This window comes from Aptenodytes patagonicus, chromosome 1 (assembly GCF_965638725.1).
Source record: "Aptenodytes patagonicus chromosome 1, bAptPat1.pri.cur, whole genome shotgun sequence".
NCBI lineage: Eukaryota > Metazoa > Chordata > Aves > Sphenisciformes > Spheniscidae > Aptenodytes > Aptenodytes patagonicus.
In genome coordinates, this window is record NC_134949.1 from 10560283 (window position 1) to 10582066 (window position 21784).

At 37.5% G+C, this 21784-nt stretch overlaps 1 protein-coding gene across 8 annotated transcripts in view; it reads left to right on the forward strand.

Moving 5' to 3' along the window:
• Window positions 1-21784, forward strand: part of CACNA2D1 (calcium voltage-gated channel auxiliary subunit alpha2delta 1) — a 434729-nt gene that overhangs the window by 71080 nt on the left and 341865 nt on the right. For all 8 annotated transcript variants that reach the window (XM_076360363.1, XM_076360445.1, XM_076360724.1 and 5 more), the window contains exon 3: window positions 3786-3902. In XM_076360363.1, the coding sequence (XP_076216478.1) occupies window positions 3786-3902 (117 nt within the window). The remainder of the gene's footprint in view (window positions 1-3785; window positions 3903-21784) is intronic.

Genomic DNA, 21784 nt, shown 5'->3' on the forward strand with positions numbered 1-21784 from the left:
TCGGTTAAAGCAATTTAATAAAATGCATTCAGATTAGTTCTTCTTAACAAGCCACGGAGCCTGCCAAATTGCATTGTGAAAAACGAATGAGCACACCTTTGCCGATAAGACCCTTTATGGCTATTTGAGATGAGTTTTTGCTAATTGTGTTTGACTGCTAGGTGGGAGGCTTGGAGAAGAAAGTTTGTCACAGGCTGCCAAATCCTGAAGCGTGTATCATTTCCCTGTGTGTTGTTGCGCTGAACTGCTGCAGTGCTACGGCTGAATTAAAGAGAAGGGGAGCAGGCAACAAATAAATTATGTACGCACCTCTTAAATAATTAGTGAATATTTCTTACACTGTTCCTTGGTAGTTGAGACAGGTCTTATGCTTCAGGAAAATAAAGAAGTGTGTGAAGTTCCAAGTTATTTCTGATGCCTTTTGTTTGGGAGCTTGTGGGATAAATCTTCCACTGGTGGTAGAAGCAGGGGAGATAGGTGCTGTGAGCCCTGACATGGGGTAAAGCGAAGAGGAGGAGGAGGAGTCACTGACTCAACTCCATGTGGGATCTTGTGCAAAACTCAAAGGGTTTTTTTGGGGGGGTTAGTTTACTTATTTATTTTTTTAATCACTGACAGATAGCGGCTTGTGAAGCCAGCCTCAGAGTCAGGTTTTCTCAGCGGTAGGACCCACAATGCCTGTTATAAAGGTTTTAAGTTGAAGTATGAATAGAACTCCTGTCTCTTGTGGTGGTGATCTTGTTAAACGATTCAGGCTTTTGAACTATTCTGATAGCTGGTGCTGGAGAAGAAAAATGAAAATGTTTCTTTTTTTTTCACCACTGTGCCACCTCTTCACCAAATGTACCCACTAGACGAGACTTTGATAGTCTGCAGCTTTCAAACCATTCAAGCTTGGAGGTATGGCAACAATTTCCCTATAGGAATGGGGTGTGTGAAAAATCTCAGTGCTTTCAAATTGGGTTTATAGGATCATGTGTTTGCTATAAGAATGGATTAGATACAGGGATGAAAGTGCAAATTTTCCATCCAGATTCTCGAACCCTTACCACTACGGCTTACTGTAACTTTGCTCTATACTGAAAGATTAATTTCAGTGAATTATTGGTATTGTGTTTCTGGTTGGTGGGGTGCAAAATCATGGTTGTGTGGATGCAGTGCACCATCACCTTAACTTCTGCTGAGGCTGTTAGATCACAGCCTGTTAGAAACCATATTTCACTAAGTGCTTAAAGATGTCAGAGAATCAGCTCTACAGCGCTCGCCCTCGAATAGCTGGTCAGCGCAGTCTCCAAGTCATCCCTGTCACCCATCTGCTCCAAACATGCATTATTTGAGCACATACTTGCCTGTGCCCCTTCTGTGTATTTTCTTTGCTCGTGGCCTTCTTAATGTTTGTTTATAATATCGAGTGAAAAATTTAATTATAATGAAATGGCATTTTTGCAATGAACTACTGCTTTCTCCAAATTTTAAGATGTTTTTGCCTAATTGAAACTCCCAAATGAAAACAGATTATATTTAAATTTTCGTATCCCTTTCACTGTTGATTAGCAAATGAAAAGCAATTGCATGAACAAATTGAAAAAAAGGGAAACCAGGAAAAAATTGAACAAAGCAAAACAAACATTTTCACAAGTAAAATAAATGAATGGTTTAAAAAACTTCCGTGAAAGTTGGTTTACATTTTTCTAGCCTACTTACAAAATCTTGTGACCATTCTTCTATAAATTCAGTAACTTTTGATGCAGGTGTACTTCACACAGTCATGAATGAAGTTTAAAGAGTTTGGCACTACATTTCTCTTCAAAAAGTAAGACACGAACACCTGGTAACACCCACATTCCAGTGCTTGTTCCTTATGTGATCAGGGTGAATATTTGCTGCTGATGGGAAAACCTGAGGGTTTTGCCAGATTTGATGGTCACTCCAATTTATATGCTCCTCTGAAATTTCCATTCTTGATTAAAATCATTTGGATCTATAAAACTGATTTCTACTCTTACCTTGCCTGTAGGACTGTAAGGCTCTTCTTGTCACTACAGTCAATTTAACTCCAAATCCCACTACTGACTGTGCAAATTTTATGTGTTTCAGAGAAAAATGTAAGAAATTCTGTAGTGATCAGTTGTAAGATAAAATTTCTTTTTTTTTTTTTTTTTTGATTAATAATTGGCCTATAGACCATTTCTACTATTAAGATCTGTCCTAACAAAAAAAAAAAAAAAAAAAAAAAAAAAAGAAAAAAAGAGATTTTTGGTTATACATGAGATAAACTTTATGTGTGGCAATTTTGAAAATCAAAAACCTCAAAAATATCCAAACTATAATCTGAGTTCATTAGAAACAATCTTCTTGTGTAGTGGTTTTCTGCTCATGGTGCACTGATTTTTTGAAATAATTGCTACTATATGAAGAATTAAAGCATATTCCAATTACTCAGTTACTGGTGGAAAGCAAAGACTGTACTTCTGAAGGAAAAAACCCAAAACCCAACAGAAGTGTTGTGAAATTCAAAAGTGATGAAAACCTGTGACAGCTTATGAGGCATGCCCAATAAAAATTTGCAGCTATAACTGTAGTTGTCAGAAACTTATTTGTGATAAATACCCATCAGCTACAAGCATCAGAGACATATTTTGGTGAGTTTCTTTAAGGTCTCCACAGCTTTCACCCGAGAAACCTGGCAGGGCTGGTAGACTCAGTCTGGTCTGCAGTTTCTCGGTTCTTGTGCTGGATGGCAGCCAGTGCATTAGCGCTGGACCCGTTCCTGCCTGTGCCTCGAATTACTCCCCGGGAGACAGCACAGCCCCCACCAGGCAGCGTTGCGGAGAGGCAGAGTACTTGAGTAAACTCAGGCCATCTGTTGGTTGCATAAATTAGTTTTCCCCATTTGCCCATCTAGCCATAAGGTATCCACTTTTTTTTTCTTTGGGTTTTTTTTTTCTTTCCCCAAATAATGTATTTTTTCTTTATCCAGTTCTGGTAGGACAGAGATAGGCAAATGGATTTCTTGCTACTTTTTTCTTCTTTACTTCTTGTGGTTGTGTGCATTTCATTGTAGTGGCTTTGTTTAACAAATCAAATTATCTCCTTTATATACGTGTTCTTCTTTGGAAACAGTTAATGGTTCCTAACCAGAGGAACCAAACCTCACCTTTATTCACGATAGAGGAAAAACACGATTATAGTTCCTTTCCCCTCTTCCCCCCATCTTTTTCCCCCTTTCATTTTTTTCCCCATTTCCCCTTTTTTCCCTTTTCTCTTTTTTCCTCTTATTTGTTTTCTTCCTCTTCCTCTTCTTTCCTCATGAATACTAATACTATAATATGAATAAATAGATAAAGGACTAAACTGATTACATTAGCATAACTTAAATTATTTACTTCAAACAGTATGTTTGTTGTTCAGCATTCAAGGAAGAATTAAATTCAGCAATAACTATTTGATTTCAACTTCAGTCATTTTAAAGGATCTCCATTTTACTTTTCTCTCAGCATTCTATGGGAATCAGATTCCTTGAACATTTAGCAGTGGAATAGTCCGTCACTGGAAACTGTCAGTTTTGAAGATTTATTAAATGATTTTTAGTGGCACCTTATACTGTTCAGACAAAAAGGTGAAGTATTTCTTTCACAAGGCACATTTGGATTTTCCTAGCAATAGTCTTTCTGAAGCTCTCCAGTAAGAACAGAGGACATCTTGATGCCCGTTCTGTCAAGTCACTTTGCTTATTTTGAATGTCTGTTGCCATTTTGATTTATTTCCATTTTTTCTTCTTGCAGATTTATTTGAAAAACAGGGATTTGTATACTGTAGAAGCCAACAACCCTCGTCAGCTAGTGGAAATTGCAGCCAGAGACATTGAAAAACTTCTGAGTAACAGGTCTAAAGCCTTGGTGGTGAGTACTAATGGGTTAGGTTTTCTATTTAGCGTTTAAAAAAACCTTTATTTATTATTGAAACATGCTTTTATTGTTATTTTTGCTGCCTATACACTTACGGGCACTGTCAGCTTGATGTGTACTGGACATGACATGTAGAAAGATGGCTCGTGACTTCATGGTAGAAAATGAACTCATTAGTTCGTTGGCATAGGGCAGATGCTTATAATATTGACAGACAGATTAGGAACCATGGCCAAGTAACGAATCAAGTTATAAATAGATTGGAAAATATTCCTCTAAGTGATGCACATGAATGTTTATGACTTGAAGTTCACTGTACTCTACAGTCAGTAGTGACCTTGGGGAAACAAGAAGTACAGCTTTTTTTAAATGTGATTTAAAAATAATGGTACCTTTGAAGTCATGATGTTCATTTTGGTATTATTGTTAACTACATCTGTTAATATTTGGTCTCTTCGTCTTTTTAGTTAGTCTTTCTTGATGGTTGCAACTAATTCTTCTCCTTCAACAAATGTAGTCATGTGTGAATCAGATTCATTTCCATACCTATTCTATTTCTGACTTACTAATTTAATCTGTATTTCAATCATGTTTTGTATCAGCAAAGTTAATGCTGAACTGTTAGCGTGAAGACCACGCTGCATTGTAACCTCATGATTCTTTGTGCTTTAAATATGAAGTAGCTATTTCTTTAAAGTGCTTTTGCCAACAGTCCCTTTTTGTTCTATTCCGTAAGACACCAAACCTGGGTAATTGCTTTTTATGATTCCTATTCACATCACTCTGACTCGTATAAGAGTTTAGAGTGCTTTTCAGAAGATACTGACCAAACATGCATGGGGGGGATCCGGATGAATTCATAAACATGCTTTTTACAGAGTAGAGCTATTAGAAATAGGTTTAAAGGATGGAACAGCAGACTGGGATTCCCATGGCAATTACATATCCACATAGACTTGCAGATAAGTTTGGATGTGTCATTTAAAGTGAAAAAGAGAAGAAAGAGGGATTAATTCACCTAGCTGTAGACATCTACTCAGCTGGTCACCCTAAGCTCCTTTTTTGTTCAGTGGACTAAACCAGGCGCTTCTCAGTCAGGATTGACCTGACATGTTCTGAATAAGACTTTAAAATGGGATGAACCACAGCCCAGAAGTACTTACTTCTCTCTTTCTCTATCAGAGGAGCCTCAATGTAAATGTCTATACTGTAGGTGTGTAAAGCTGGAGGAGATGAGTCCCACCCAAGCAGTCCTTTTATCAGTACAGTTTCATGCAGCTGAAGAATCAGTCCAAGAGTGAAACTGTTGCTGCGCGCTATCCTGAGGACTAGCCTTCTTGTAGATGATGAAATTTTGCTTAGTCCATTGTCTGTGCATAGGTACCACAGGAGGTACCCATTTTCCTGCCTTTTGTTCTTAGCAGGAGTTCACTCTTCTAGTTCCCATAGCTTCCCTAATATGCAATGTACATCAGTGTTGTCTGCGCCAAAGCTTCTCTGCTTCAGTCAAATGAGCATAAAATAGATATGATTTTTTTGTTTGTTTTCCTGTTTTAACTCGGTGGGCATGTGTTTATGTAGCACTCTGTGGACTTTGTATTATTATTGCAAAATATTATAAGTCATTTGCAGACCTTTGTGAACACATCAGTTTGTCCACCATTTTCCCATCAACCCGTATAAGTCTGATGGTTTTAAGTTATCACAGCCAAATCTTATATTTTCTTGAGACTCAAGATTAATGTAGGGGTTTGTGTGTGTCTGTGGTGGTTTGATCTTAAAGCTTTAAGAAAATTAAATAAGTATCTCATGCTTACTTTAGAAAAGATTCCAGAACAGTTTTTCTGTGAGTGTGGAAGAAGAAGGGTGCCTACCTCATTTTAGGCAAGCCCATGGTCACTTTTTGAAAAGGGTAATATGATTCAGTTCCCTGACGTAAAAGAAGATTAAATTAGGGGAAGGATGTTCCTTCAGTCCAGTTGCTCTTTTTTTTTTTAAAAAAAAAAAAAAAAGAAGTCTTGCAGTCTTCAGAACTTCTCAGATAATTTTAAATGATCAAGTCAATGCATCTTGAAGGCAAATAAAAAGTCTTCCAGATGTATTAGTGGCTAAAGTCTTATGACTTTAAAACCAATTTTATTATTTTGGAGGATGTGACTCATGATGTCTTTAATGCTTGGGGTTGCCATTACTGGCAGTGCTTCAGTGAATGTACAATACTTATTATTTTTAGCTGCATGCCATCATTTCAGGATGTGTGTCAGCAAGACTTCTTCATGACATCTTTATCGATCTTGCCACTTCATGCAGAGTGAAATTCATCCCCAAACATGTGGAAATAATTTAGCTCCCCCCCACTACTTCACACAACTGAATTTAATTTGCCATCCTTTAAATACTGATCAATGTTGGAATTGATACAACACAGTGTTGGAACATCTCTAAATTTTTTTTTTAATTACTTTTTTTTAATGCCTGGGAACCACCAGAATTTACAAAGATTAATTACATGATTACAACACATACATAAGCAAAGTGATTGAAATGACCTATTGAAACATTCCTCTACTCCAGTTCAGGAAGGATGGAGCTGTCTTACAGAGGTTGTCAGGTTTCAGATGTTTGCCTTGCCAAAACTTTCTGTGAACTTTGTGTACTTTTTATGTCCTAATTATGTATATATATAAAAAAATCCTAATTTTATATATATATATATATTTGGTAACACACTGCGGTTTTTTTAAGGGAATGGTATTTAAATTCTCTCTATATACCCTAGTTTGTTTTTTTTTTCCTTTTTTTTAGTTTTTTAAAAAATATCTACATACATTTTAAAAATAAAAATTTATCAAAACCAGTTTCTTCAGAACAGCTTTCCAGGGGTGGTTGGTCATACGATGGTTCCTGAGAAAACTTACTTTTTGTTTTGTATCAAATGCCAGACACAGCCAAAGCCAATGCATTCAAAAATGAGTATAACCTCTCAAATAAGTAAAACTGACTTAAGCTTTTTAATACGATTTTAATTAGTATTAAGTTGATTAAGCTTTTCAATATTATTTTCATTGTTTGATTTAGCTTCTGATTTCTGATTCAGACATTTTTCTCAACCATTATCAAGGTTAGCTGTTCTGGGGAATTCTGTTGTTGTTTCTTTAAAAAATGTATTTCTGATGTATATTCAGGTACCCAGGGGCTTAGTCTGACTGAAAAAAAGAAAAGAGTAAAAGGCCTAAAAAACATTACTTAAGGGGAAAAATACCCTTTTATTAATCTCAGTCCTAGTCAGATCTCTTTGCTGACTCATATTCTACATGGTTATTAATTTTGGATCACTTCATGTTGGTTTCTTTTGTGCTATCACCTGACCTTAAGAGCTCCTAACGGCTCAGATATTTATACTGGCTTTTCTATTTGTAGTTATCCCAGATTTATATTAGAGCTTTCAATGACTTTTGATTTTAAACCTTCCTCTTGATTATTTTTATACACAGGAGACACTCACTTATTATCTCCTGCATCTGAACTATTACTTTCTACTAAGAGAATTTCTTCACCTTCCATATGTATTTCTCTTTCTTCTTTTTTCAAGGACTATCTTTATGCTGGCATTTTGTAAACTTTATGTAGTGAAGCTGAATTATCTGAAATTTAAGTCTTCTCAAATCTGCTGGGTCACATTTTCTCTGAAATCAGGAGTGGAGTTGAATGGAACTGTTACTAATGACTGCACAGAGGGTTTTACCATTGGGGCTAATATGACTCAAAGTATTAATTAATACCTGAATCCTGAAAAGAGTATGATGCAAGAGGATCATACATCCTCCAGTGATGCCACGAGGAAGGTGCCAGTGAATGACATCAACAGTGTCACTGTTCAGAGACTAGCATACCCCAGGGATGCCATGATTTTCTCTAGGCATGCTACACAAACAATCTTTGGGCAAGGTTATAATAAACAAATATTAATGATGACTTTTCTAATAATGAGTTGGCTTCCCTTGAGCTGCAAGAGCACCTTTAAATGAGAAATAATTCTTGTATTCCAAATTATTTGTGTTTTCCTGCAACTTTGTGCTAGAAAACTCTCTAGCTGTGACTTAAAGGTAAAATTACTTAGTGGTTCTGTGCATTACACACAAAAGGCTTGAATAACATGGAAAAGCTTTGTGATTTCATTTCTGATTTATATAAGAAAAGATTATAATGAAAATCTGGACAAAGATGACGTGTCCCACTGTAAGGAAAAAAGTCTATTTTTATTTTTTCATGGGTATGAATTTAATCTTGGGAGAAGCTAAAAATGGTCGTTGAAATAGGTACCTAGCTGTGGAAGGAGAAAGGGGAAAGTCCTGATCAGAACTCAGAGGGCTTTCCTAGATAGCTATTACTAGAAAATGTTAGCCACAGAAGAAAAAGTTAGGATGAAAAGAAAATGGAGAATTTTCTAGCAAAGTGTAGTGGAGGAAGAGAGTAGTATGAGCAGTAACGAGGGAGACAGGCAACAGCCTTATAGTCAAGGATGTCAAAGACTGCCTTGTAGTAGAGCCTGTTATTCAAAGAGTGAACATTTCTTTTTTGGTTTACTGTTGTTTACTATTGCATATTTGCCTGGCCTAACCCTACTGAACACACGCTCTTTCAATATCATGGAATTTCCGTAGGCATGTGGTATCCATATGATCCTGCGAGGATCAGGGAGTTGGACTCGATGATCCTTATGTTTCCCTTCCAACCTGAGATATTCTATGATTCTATGGTATTATGGGCAAGTTAATATTCTGTCTCTATATATCTTGCTAAAAGGTGGTGTACAGACTATCTGTGCTACCATTGCAACCTGCATTTCCAGGTGTGTAATGGAAGACGGGTGGAGGTTTCATTGAAAAGGTATCCTGCAGTAACTACGGGCAAAACTCACAAAGGTTCTTGGACATTTTTCGGGTACACAACCTCTCCGAGGATACCAACAAATAGTATGCCTAGTCCATTAGGCAGTCTGGCACCTAAATTGTTCATTTTCACTGGAGTTATCCTCTGTTTTAAAGTTCCTACCCCATTCATCAGTGCAATAGCTTTCTGGAGCTATGTAGATCATGCTAATAGATCATAATCTTTCAGTTCAGATGGAAACCAAATGATTTAAACAAAAACTTATCTATATACGAGAAAGAGAGGATACTTGTATTTGGAAGACATTAATATTTATTGCATGAGTATCAACAGAAATACTAGCTAGAGTACCTGACATTGTAATATATTTATACATATGGTTTGAGGAGTTACAAATATTTTTTCACTGGTTATATAAAAATAAACCCTTTTAAACTCATTAATATATGAGATGGACTCATCATATATGTTTTATTACTCATGTAAAATACTGTAATAAGCTTAAGATTTGCAAAGATTCTAATTTTTGTTGTCACATTTTAAAATTTAAAATTGTAAATTGTGGTTTTTAGAAAGTTCTATTTAAAAACTTGGTGCTTTGCAAAAGGCTGTTCTGGGGTTTTATTTTCTGTTTATGTATTGTGTCATGAGGGAAATGAAGTATAACTTACCTTAAAGTAATATTTAATCCAGTGCAGCACACTAAATCTAAGGTGCAGCTTCACTCTTGTGCAGTGTGAAGTCGTTAGCTGTGCAGCCCTTGGCCTTCCTCTGCCCATCTGAGCAGCCCATTACTCATTAGGTATCGTGAAGCATCCTTAATCTTCTACGGCAGGAAAATCTGCAGTTTTACCCTCTTGCTCATTTTTGCTGTTATATTTCAATTGAAGAGAATAAGCAAGTTTGGATCTCTTAGGTAACAGGAAATTAAAGAGTGAAAATGATGACTAAAGAACACCTACTAATAGTCTTTGCAAGCATAGCTTGCAGCAAATTTTGGAAACAGGATCAAAATGTCCTATTTCTTGCTTAGACAAGATCCCTTTCTGTATTCCCAAATTATTTAGCTGTTGGCTACTTGTTTGTGTAATACTTTGAGATTAATCCTACTTGTCCTCCTATCAAAAATTAAGATGTATGCGTATTCCCCTGCAAATCTTTTCCACAGTGAAATATCTTTTTCTGGAAAGTCTCAGTGTCTGTACCTTATTGTCAACACTGTGATGTACACTCAGAGAGCATTTATTAATAAACTTTTCTTTCATTACTTCCCATATTCTCAGGCAATAGCATAACCATTCCTGTAAAGCAAACACTCAAGTTCCACTAAAATACATTTCACTGGAGAATGAGAGACATTCATATTTTTGTTGCCAAATTCCTGCTTAATATTGCTTTGTTTTGCTGTGGGGTTATTTGTTTTTACTTTTAACTATTAAACTCTTACATTAAGATCATTCAAGGGAAGGTACTAGTCAATACCCTCGGCTTCTTGGGTTGCATGTAGACAAAGAAGAGTTACATGCAGATTTGCACCTTATTGTCTAGATTTCTTCAGACATTTCAACCAGAGACATCGTATCTTCATTCTAGCCTTTATGCCTTGGTTTCTTCTGAAAACTGAGGAAACTGAGTTTCCATGGAAACTGAGGCACAGATTGTGTGCTAGGAGGCAGGTTCCCTCTACGTGCTGTTGGGAAATGTCCAAGGTGCACAACTGTGTCTGTGAATGAGGAGCTCAGAATGTTTATCTGCTAGTTTAGATGCAATTTCAACACAGCTGTGCAAGTGTGTCCAGATCCCTTAGTATTTCCCTGCCCGCCTGAAATAAGGCTTCAGTGTCTCACAATACAACTGGGAAGCATAAGTAAACATGTGTTATAACATATTTTGAGATTCCTGGGCAGAGATGCTGTGCACTTTAAATAGAGTTGGGAATTTTTCTGTAGCCTGAAAGACCTATAAAACTAAAATAAATTTTGTAGGTGTGCTTGATACTACTGGTTTTTGGAAGGGATCCAAAACTCCAGCCTGAGTTTTGATTAGATGCCTAAAACCCACCTAACATCCTTGAAAACACTCTGTGACACCTACTTTCTGGTCTGCTAATCTTAAATTGCCTCCACTAACTAGATATCTTTCCACTCTTCATAATACTCTATAGATAAATTGAAGTTGTCCACTCATTCAGCAGAACCTGCACTGGCCAGCATCTCTCTCTTTGGGCTCTGTTGCAACTCAGCCACCAGTCTCCTAAGCTCCACCAGAAATTCCAAAGCAGACTAAATAGTCACACCTAATAGTGGAGTCCACCACTTCTGCATGGTAATCTAAAGATCAGAGCTAATCACTCCGTGAGGGCTTGGGCTAGGTCTCTGAAATGAAAATATCTGTGTATACATATGGATACATATCTTGATCTGGACACACTTGCACAGGTGTGTTGAAATTCCATCTAAACTATATTCTAGTGTGCATACTGGAAATAAGTATTTTTCCAGTTATCTCCTAATCTAAAAGATAAATAGACAAAACATCTTACCAGGGAGGAGGATCTTTTCCTTCCCATTTAAGTCCTCTGATCACAAGGCTAAAGCCCTCCAATCCATAGTAAAATCTGTGCAAAAATAATTTTTTGATGCTAACAATTGCCCTCCACCTTCATTATCATCCCTTCAAATACCTTAAATCCATTTATTCTTAGTCTCAGGCTGTGAGGGCCAGAGTCCTTGCCCTTTAACCTGAAAATTAGGTCATTCTCCAGAGGTGTAGTTTGCATCCTCCTAAAGTTGAGGGCAATCTGTGATTCTGACTTCCCTCATTATTTTGCAAATGATGACACAGTGAACATCGTGATTTTGTCATTAGAAGGCACTGATGAACTAGGTCTTGAGTTGATGGAGGCACCTGATGTTTCCTATTAGTTCCTTATGCAGGGGTCTGATATCTTACAGAATGCAGAGAGAAAGGGAGAGGTCTCAGTTTTTCCGTTGAGTTGTGGTAGCGTCAGAAGGTTTATCAACATAAAATGTCTTTCCCTTCCTCTCTTTCCTAGCTGATTTTAAAAACATAAATTTAAAAACTTGTTGAGAACTGATTTCAAAACTGATTTCAGTACAAAAAGCAGCATCACTCATGTCTTGATAAATTTGCTCCTATTTTCTCTTCACTTCTATTTTTTTATTTTCAGGTGTTTCTACCCTTTTGACTCACTTGCCAGTTACAGGCAGTGTTAGACAATTGTATTGGAAAGGGCTCAAGTTGGAGAAATTCAGAGAAGGAAAATAGCTTGAATTGTGGTTAGTCTCCCAGCAAGCAACACTTTCCCACATTTTATTAGTATTTTTTTGTTAGCTGTTCTGTGAGAAGCTGGCCATCATAAGGAAGCTAGCAATGAACTTTGTGTGTTGGGTTGTTAACCAAAATAATTTCAGGTCTGACTTCTAAGAAGGGGAAGCCTACATAGATGGAGAAGAGCAAATTAACTACAGTAAATTACTGGTAAAACAGATGTTTTTGTGCAGTGTACATAGGTTTTGTGTTATTTTTCACTCTAACGTGGTCATTTTCTCCTTGGAATTTTTAGGCTGTGGCTGTTTCTTCTCTTTAATATTTCAAAATATTTTATTCTTATATTTTAACTTTTCAAGCTGGACGTGGCTCTTGGGCTATAGGAAAAGATATTTAGCGAAAAGATTACACAAAGTGTGTATCAGCATCACAAACCAAATGGCTTTAATTGTGCCAATATCCTACCAGAAAAATACTGATGTTTTGGAAAAATACAAGTAAAATAAGCTTTTCTCTGTGTAAGGACTGTAAGATCATCCATACCATATGTTTTTACATGACAGTATGTCTTGGTTCTTTAAGTCTTTTCCATTATGTATTTGGTAGAATTTTACAGAGTTAGGACTCTAGGTCTATTTATACGTTTACTTTTTATATCTCCATCAATTCTCTACATACTGAGTAATTCACCAAGGTGGAAAATTTCTAAATTTTATTTCTGGATGTTTCCTGTGAGTATTCAGAATAGACACTGTCATCTCCTTTTTGCAGCATTAGATTTAGATTTCAGTCCATGACTAGAGCTGGTCCAAATAGCAGAAATAGTTACTTCAGATATGGCAGAAACTTCGCAGGTGAGTTTAAGACTGATACTGCACTTTTAAAACTGGCTTCACTGGAATATTTGCACACTAGGAGAAAGATTTTACATATGCTTTTTTAGACTATAATACTGAGTCCACTAGCCTGTATGAACTTTGCTTAAATCTCCAGATGTAAATGTAGCCTATTTTGAAAGTCAGTTGTAGTTGCTGAAGCAAATGTGTTTTGGAATCACAGCTAGTGAGATGTGACACTTATGAAGTCAAACATTTGTCAGCTTGTCCGTATGTCAGATGTTTGAATTTGTTTTTACTTGTCTTGCCTTGAGTCTTATTTTATTAACCGAAATCCAGGTTGTATAGATGCAATGTTATGTCTCAGAGGATAGATTCACATAACTCACATACTTTGCAAGGCATCATAAAAGTCTGGAAAAATAAATCAGAGGGCTTGCAATGAAAGTTCTTACAAATATCACCTGTTTCCATGTTTTTTCTTTCCACAGGTTACTTGATTTGCCTTCTGCAGATCTTTTATTCTTGTTGACAGATAAAGAGGGGGACATCCCTCCCACTTCCCATATTCTTATAGATAGCCAGGAGTCATCATTTTGATTTTTGTGGACCTGAACTGTACATAGTGCTGAAATGGCATCTAGTACGCTAGCTTAGAGAGACACCTGCTGAATCTCTGTCCTGCTAGCACAGTGTATTGCAGTTAGAGCTTTTAAGTGTGACTGAGAGGATGAAAGCTAAAAAGAGCTTGTGACAAATAATATTATTGGATGATCAGCTTCACAATTTAACTTTTCTTTTTCCTTACACAGTAGATTGTCACTGATAGCTTAGCTTATTTGTTGCTTTCACATTTGGTATGGAGAAAAATAAGGAGCACCGATAGCTGTAGCAGTTCTTTCCCATTCAGTCCCCTTTACATATTCATTTGAGCAAATTTCCTTACAAAATAAATGGCCGTGGCTAATTTTCCAGAGGTGGTGGTGGTGGTGTTTTTTAAACTCCCTGTGGGGGTGTCCCAGTTTTGGCTGGGATAGAGTTAATTTTCTTCCTAGTAGCTGGTACAGTGCTGTGTTTTGGATTTAGGACGAGAACAATGTTGATAACACACCGATGTTTTAGTTGTTGCTGAGTGGTGCTTACACTAGCCAAGGACTTCTCAGCTTCCCATGCTCTGCCGACTGAGAAGGCTGGAGGTGCCCAAGAAGCTGGGAGGGGGCACAGCCAGGACAGCTGACCCCAACTGGCCAAAGGGACATTCCATACCATGGGACGTCATGCTCAGTACATAAACTGGGGAAAGCTGGCCGGGGGGGCCGCTGCTCGGGGACTGGGTGGGCATCGGTTGGCGGGTGGTGAGCAATTGCATTGTGCATCACTTGCTTTGTATATTCAATAATAATAATAATAATAATAATAATAATAATAATAATAATAATAATAATAATAATTATTATTATTATTATTATTATTATTACTATTTTATTTTATTTCAATTATTAAACTGTTCTTATCTCAACCCATGAATTTTCTCACTTTTACTCTTCCAATTCTCTCCCCCATCCCACCAGTGCAGGAGGAGTGAGCGAGCGGCTGTGTGGTGCTCATTTGCCAACTGGGGTTAAACCACGACTGGGGGATTCTTCATGTGTTTGTTACAAGCAGGTTTCTTTGTCTAGGTTTATGGATACTGAAATTTCATTTGTGAAAGATGTTCTGCAGGTGCATAGCCTCATTAAAGCGAGCATTACCCTAATCTGGGGGGTTGATGTAGCAGCTGTGAAAGGTGAAATCTTGCTCCAGATAACTCTCTTGGTTTCCTTTGGTTATAAAGTTACTTTTTCAGCTTCAGAAGCTCAGATTTAAAAAGAAAACAATGCAACCCAAACCTCTGTTGCTTTTCTTGGATTTCTCCCAGTTTTTGTCTCCAGGGCTTTGCTACCCTTCTTAACTGAGGCTTACCCTCAGGCAGCTTCTCCTGCAGATATTTTTGTTTTCCTTCTATGTGCTTCTGCCTGATAGGCGAAAAGAACTATTTTCTTGCTTATTTCTTGGTCTGATGACTTCTATTCAGATCGTCTGCTCAAGAAACAAGAAACGCATTAATGCATTTATTGGTGTAAGACTGTTTTCCACTGTGGCTAGTTGGAAATTTTACAGAAGAATGATTTTCCATGGTAAAACATGCATTTTTCAAAATCACAGTATTTCATGCTAGTAGTTTAATTTGCTCAAATTTGTCTGGTTTAATGGAAGGTTGCCTATCTAAGCAGACTGAAGAAGAATATAGGAGTTCCTGAGCATTGCAAGTGTTGGCTTCTATACCCTAATGCTGTTTAGCCAACCCTCCCAAGACTCCTAATCTTTCCTTCAGTCACTAGGTTTACTTTTTCAACCACAACAAAATTCAATTTTAAAATTTTAAAATCCTCTGTGAAATGAAATCTCCACTTATTTGCTGAAAGCTCTATTAAACATTACTGAGAAGAACCAAATGTAAGTGGTGTTTTCAGTGGTCCAAACTTGCACACACAGAAGTTATAAATAAACTGTTGTATGGTAGTTGTGTATTGTACAGAACTCTCTGAGCCTAGATTCTGCCTTTGTGAGGCCTTTTTTCCCAGGTCTTGGATAATTTGGGGACTCTTCCCTGCATCTTCTCTTGTCCTACAGTATCTTTTATTTAAGAGCATTGATACCTGACTGTATGCGCGATTCCGGTATTTGTCTCAGTGGAATGCTTTGTACAGTTTGCTTCTCTTTTTCTGCATTCCTCATATTAAAAGTTCAAATTAAACTGTGTTGCTACAGCATCACACTAACTCATGTTGAACTGTTCACCCACTTCACCTCATAAATACTTCTCAGGGTACCTGTGTCCAAGACACAGTCACTGTTTTCTAAATATGCTATGAAATCTGTAAATTCCTGGTTCTATTTCTAATGATACATTCAATGTATAAAAACGCATTGTCTTTGAATGAGATCATTTTAGCCTATGTGTTCTAGACTGCTTTGTATAATAGTTGTACAGTAAATAATAAGGAGGGTTTCTACAAAGTAGGCCTTCATACCATAGTCCAGCTGACACGTCGTGTTTCCACAGGTTTCCTTAACCAATGATGGCTTCTAAGAAATGTTGCTTCCCATACTTCTAACAGCCTTAAAAGTCAATGTTGTAACAAAGAAAGACAACTACTTTTTTTTAGTAGACAGAATGCATTAGTAATATAAACACTTTTAAAAAATGACAAGAGGAGATTTGTTTTATTTCCATCTTAATTAAAAAAATAGTATATGACAACTCTGTTGAATTGCAACATTTTCTGTAAGAATTTTAGAGAATTTTAATAAGTTCTCAAAAGATTTGATTTGTAATTCAGTTCAATTGCATTTCAGAGGGCAAAATTAAAGCACAGATGCAGGTGAAAGCTAGATTATTTAAAATGGAACCCTTCCTAATGGTTATGTACAAAATTGTCAAGGACTTTTGGGTCTCCAGGCTTACCATTTCACTGCTCTGTGCTCATGGCAATGTTCACTTTGATAATAAATGTGTAATGTTGGAAATAGATCTTTTGGGGCAAGGCAGAGATTTTATGAGGGAACAGCAGAAAGAAGTGTCTGACATGCCCTCTGTTTTTCTGTGCCTTTGTCACATGTTCACCTTCCTTGTTGCTCCTTTTCCTTCCTTCCCTGCTAGTAGGTATGCGGAAGGGAGAAATTACTGATTTATCAAGGCTGTGTTCTGCAGTGAATGGGGTTGGTGATACTTGGTACTGTTTAAGTATATGAGAGAACTAATGAAATTTATTTGTTAAAGTAGAACCATTGTGGTTTCCTGCTAGCTGAAGCTGCAAGTTACATTTATCACCAGTTTCAAGGTCCACAAAGATTTTTTTCCCCTCCAGCAAAATACTAAGACCTCATTTTTTTCGTGGGAGTGATAACTGAAGCCAGGGGCTAGTCTATGGCATAAGGGCACAGGAAATGCCCTGCTGGGTTGAGGTAGCCTGTGTAGTCAGCATTCTGTCCTGATGTTGGCATGGTGAGATGCTGGGTAAGAAAACATACAAGCCTGGCCAGTATCCGTGGTCCACTATGCATGAAATCCCTCAGTGTTCACAGTTTTTGGATTTGAAATTTCGAAGAGGACATCTCTGTCTCTTCCCTTCAGTATCTATTAGTGAACTCACCCATAAATTTGCCTAGCCCCTAACCTGCCTGTACTATCTGCCTCCATGACATCCTATAGTAAATGGTTCCAAGACCTCACTATTTATGGGTAAAAAAGTATTTTCTCCTATCTGTTCTTGATCTCTGACTAGTTGCAGTGAGTCCTTCCTGGTCCAGTATTGCCAGATTTGGTATATCACAGTTTTGGCATTTGGTTTATAACTTCAGCCATATCTGCTGTCAGCCTTCTTGTCTACCAAAAAGAGCCCTAGCTTTTCTAGTCTCTCCCTGGCATGCTATCTTACAGAGAATGCATAACTTTTATAGCAGCTACTTCCATCCTATTAATCATTTAATATAAATATTTGGAAGAGGAGAGGCTTAGGTACAGTGGAGGAGGTTCCTCTACCACGTCTTGGGTGCCTGTATCATGCTCCAGGTCCTCTTCTAGAACATGACTGGGAATAGAATAGAATAGAATAGAATAGAATAGAATAGAATAGGGCATTCATCTTTCAGCACATGATTACCCTTATTTCTTTTCTGACTTCAGACATAATTCTTTGGTAGGCCTAAGATCAGAAGATCATGACAAAATGCTCAGATGCTGCAACTACATGTGTAGTGCTTACAAGCACTTCTCAACAAGAAAAATCAACAGTAAATCACTACCAGCCAGACAAAATATTTTAAATAAAAAAATAAAATAAATTCAGATTAAATAAATGTTATCCAAATCCAAAATGTTTTGATTATTTTTTGGTATTTTTTATTTTGAAAGATGTGTAGTTAATTTTTTTTTTCCCTAATGAGAAATTGAAATACTTTGCTACAGTGAAACTATTCGTTTTCTCCAGATGATTTTTCCACCTTTTTCTTGGTCAGATTTTTAGTGAGATTGAGCTGAATGCAATAATATTTTACTGTGGAGCCAGAGTAAGATTAAATTTTAAAATGCCAGTTTTGACTGATGAAATATGTACACGCATCAGACTAACTTTCAACTTCAGTAGAACTCTTGTTGCAATAAGGACCTATTGAATTGCAGAATGGGCATCAGAATCTGATTTTAAACCCATTTCAGAGTCTTGTTCTTTGCACAAGTAAAAGATAAAACCCCACATTTGGGTTGGTTGCTGGTCATGTAGTTTGATAAATTAACATTCAACAGTGAGTAGCTGAACAGTCTTTGCTTTCAAACAGTCTTCCTATTTTTTTTTCCCTTTCCTTAAAGGATTTTGTTTTCTGGGTGTTATGGTAGCCATCTGCAGCATGACCGTAATGCTTATTATATAGCTGCAGTATCCTTAAATGCACTGTAGGACTGGATAACAGTATGGGTTCAGTAGTGTAACAAATTGTTTCCTGGAATATTTGAGTTTTTCCTCAAGCATTGTGGTAGCATACTTTGTGCCAGTATTTCAGGCATGCAGCTAATTGGGACCCTTGGGAAAAAATGCAGGTAAATCTGGGCTCTTCCAAGTAAGCTTTAAGGAATCAGATCAGCAGGGCTTGAACTGTTGGAAACAGCTTGCTGCAGAGCTAGTTAAGAAGAAATACTGAATTTCTGTCTTCGTGAAAGTATGAAGCAGATTCAGGTAGCATGTTCACCTGGAATCTTTCTTTCATAGGTTTTTCTCCCTTATCAGTTTAAGGTGTTGTGCTGGTGTTGGCTGGGATAGAGTTAATTTTCTTCACAGTAGCTAGTATGGGGCTGTGTTTTGGATTTGTGCTGGAAACAGTGTTGATAATACAGGGATGTTTTAGTTACTGCTGAGCAGGGCTTACACACAGTCAAGGCCTTGTCTGCTTCTCACCCCACCCCACCAGTGAGTAGGCTGGGGGTGCACAAGAAGTTGGGAGGGGACACAGGTGGGACAGCTGACCCCAACTGACCAAAGGGATATCCCACACCATATGACGTCATGCTCAGCATATAAAGCTGGGGGAAGAAGAAGGAAGGGGGCGGACGTTCGGAGTGATGGCGTTTGTCTTCCCAAGTAAGCGTTACGCGTGATGGAGCCCTGCTTTCCTGGAGATGGCTGAACACCTGCCTGCCCATGGGAAGGAGTGAATGAATTCCTTGTTTTGCTTTGCTTGTGTGTGTGGCTTTTGCTTTACCTATTAAACTGTCTTTATCTCAACCCATGAGTTTTCTCACTTTTACTCTTCTAATTCTCTCCCCCATCCTGAGGTGGGGGGAGTGAGCGAGTGGCTGTGTGGTGCTTAGTTGACGGCTGGGGTTAAACCATGACAGGTGTCCACCTGCCACCTTTATCACACATTTTGGGCTTTCTAGTGAAATTTCCATGTTAAAACTTTCCTTAAGGGAGCTCCTGTCAGCTTTCTTTGCAACATTGACTTTTGATGTACTTGTTAGTACAAAAGGCAGAATTCCCCAGGATCCCAGCAATTTCCTTGCACCATAAGTCTCTGTGGAAAAGCTCAGAAAGCAGGATATGCTGAAGGAAAGCAGTGTAATAAACTGTCTTGTGCTATTTTCTGAAGGTCTAAATTGCAACTTCTAACTTTCTGTGATCCAACTGTAAACTTGCTGATAAACAAATGTAAGCTTCACCTGCAAAAAGTTTTATTAATCAGTAGAGGCTGAGGTACTTCACATGATTTTTATGTTAATCCTTTTGTTGAATTAAAAGATTCCCTTTGATGGGGAAGCTTCAAGAAACAAGGTGATGACACATTTTATGATGTCTCAATGTGATGAAGATGTTATTTCTTCAAAGTTCAAGGGCTGTCCCGGAATATTTTTCATTCCCTTTTATGCAGCTGCTTAACAGATACAAATCAATACTCTGCAACTAGATTCCTAAAGGGCTCAGATTTGCTACATATATTTGGATTTGATTTATGAACTCACGTGAAGGTAGAAGTGGTCCCCAGTGGTCTCTCTACAAACATATTTACATGTCTGTTCCTAGTGTTCAGAGGGAAGGAGACTCTCACCGCACTAGCTCCAAAGACTGAAAAGTCTCCAAAGTATGTCTGATATCAACACACCTAACTGTCCTGGTGGAATCAGAAACATGGAGTCACCTCGGTCCAAATTCCACCTTTGGCACATGGACATGAGAGGAGCACAGCTGAAGGACAGATATATACATGCTAAGCACAGGATGTCTTACATAGATGCAACTGAAATCCTCTGTCTGGAGCATTGCCATTTGGGTCAATGTTGCAAGATGACACCTTAATTTCCTCAGGATCAGAGACTGAAATCTGCTACTTAGGATTGGTAGCTAACCCAGAGATGTTCTGGGTTTTGGGTTTTTGATTTGGTTTGGGTTGGGTTTTTTAGTAAGTTTTTCTTTTTTAATATGTTTGGAATAAGATTTCATAACTCAAATGGCTGTCTAGGAAATTAGGGATCTGAGATAAATTTATCTTCAGTCTAAGAAGGTTTATGTTTGTCTCCCACCCCCCAAAAGAGTGCGCTGATCACTTAATTACAAGCTAGACTGAATGGAAATTGACTATTCTTCCTTGGTTATTCCTCCATCCCACTAGTACTGAGCCACTGTGTGAGGAACGCAGGATTCATGGAACCAGGAGGGAGGGTAACACAGAAGGGCTTGGATCTTAGTTTTTATAGCACTCAGCTAGATGAGAGTAAAATCTTTTCCCATTGGTCTTTGTATAAATTTAAACATCATCACCATCTTCCTTACATGGCAAGACATCTCAAAAAAGTATGGCAGTTGGTCAGAACGTGTACTAGGCATGGCACCTCTGAATTAAGCACTGTAGATGGTTATTTGGAGTGTAAGTAGCTGCTCTTGCAGTTGTGCTAATGCCCAGAAGTCAGACATACAGCTACCTACCGAAGCCTCTGCTCCGATTCCCTGAACCTTTGATGCCAGCAAAGTTAGTAAATAAGGTTTTTCCCAATTAGTGTTTTTTGGCTACATTCTCCTTAGTCTTGTTCTAGGCTCTTAATTTCTTTTTTTTTTTTTTTAATATTATTTTATTTTTGCCCTTTATAAATTATGTCTTTGGTACCTTCCACACTGTATTTACAAAATTCTGCTAATATTTTGCAAACACAAAGCCAGTTTGTTCTTCCAAGTTGATGGACATGATCTTTGTCAAACAAAATCAACATCAGTAGAAGATGTAGAACACCAGTTCCCAAGGGAGGGGAATGAATCCGCAAGTATGTTTCAACAGTTTGCATTGGATTGTGACTGCCAGAGAAATTAACTTTTATTTAATATTAATTTTCAAAATAGTTAAAAAACATCAGTATTGATTTGGAAGTGGTCTCACAAACAGAAATCATTTAGAAGCCACTGTTTCAGGTGAGTACAGAATATAACACATTCAGACAAAGCATGGTGATGTCTAGTTTAGCTATGAGAAAATACAATTTTTGTATAATCATTCTTTTATGGACTGTGCCTTCCATAAAAAAGCAGTTTGAATTCCTGGTGGGGTTTTGGGTGTTTTGGTTGGCCTGTTTGCTTTTGTTTGTTTGTTTGGTTTGGTTTGTTTTTTTCCTTTCTTTTTTTTTTCTTTTCAGGCCAGCATCAAATTCAATCCTTACAAGCTGAAAGAAATGCACTGTGTGAGTTTTTAACACCTTGCCTATGTTTAGTTAATAGTGACATCATTAACCTTTTTCAAGTTTTTCATTTTTTAATAACGAGAAGTTCTGCCAGTCTT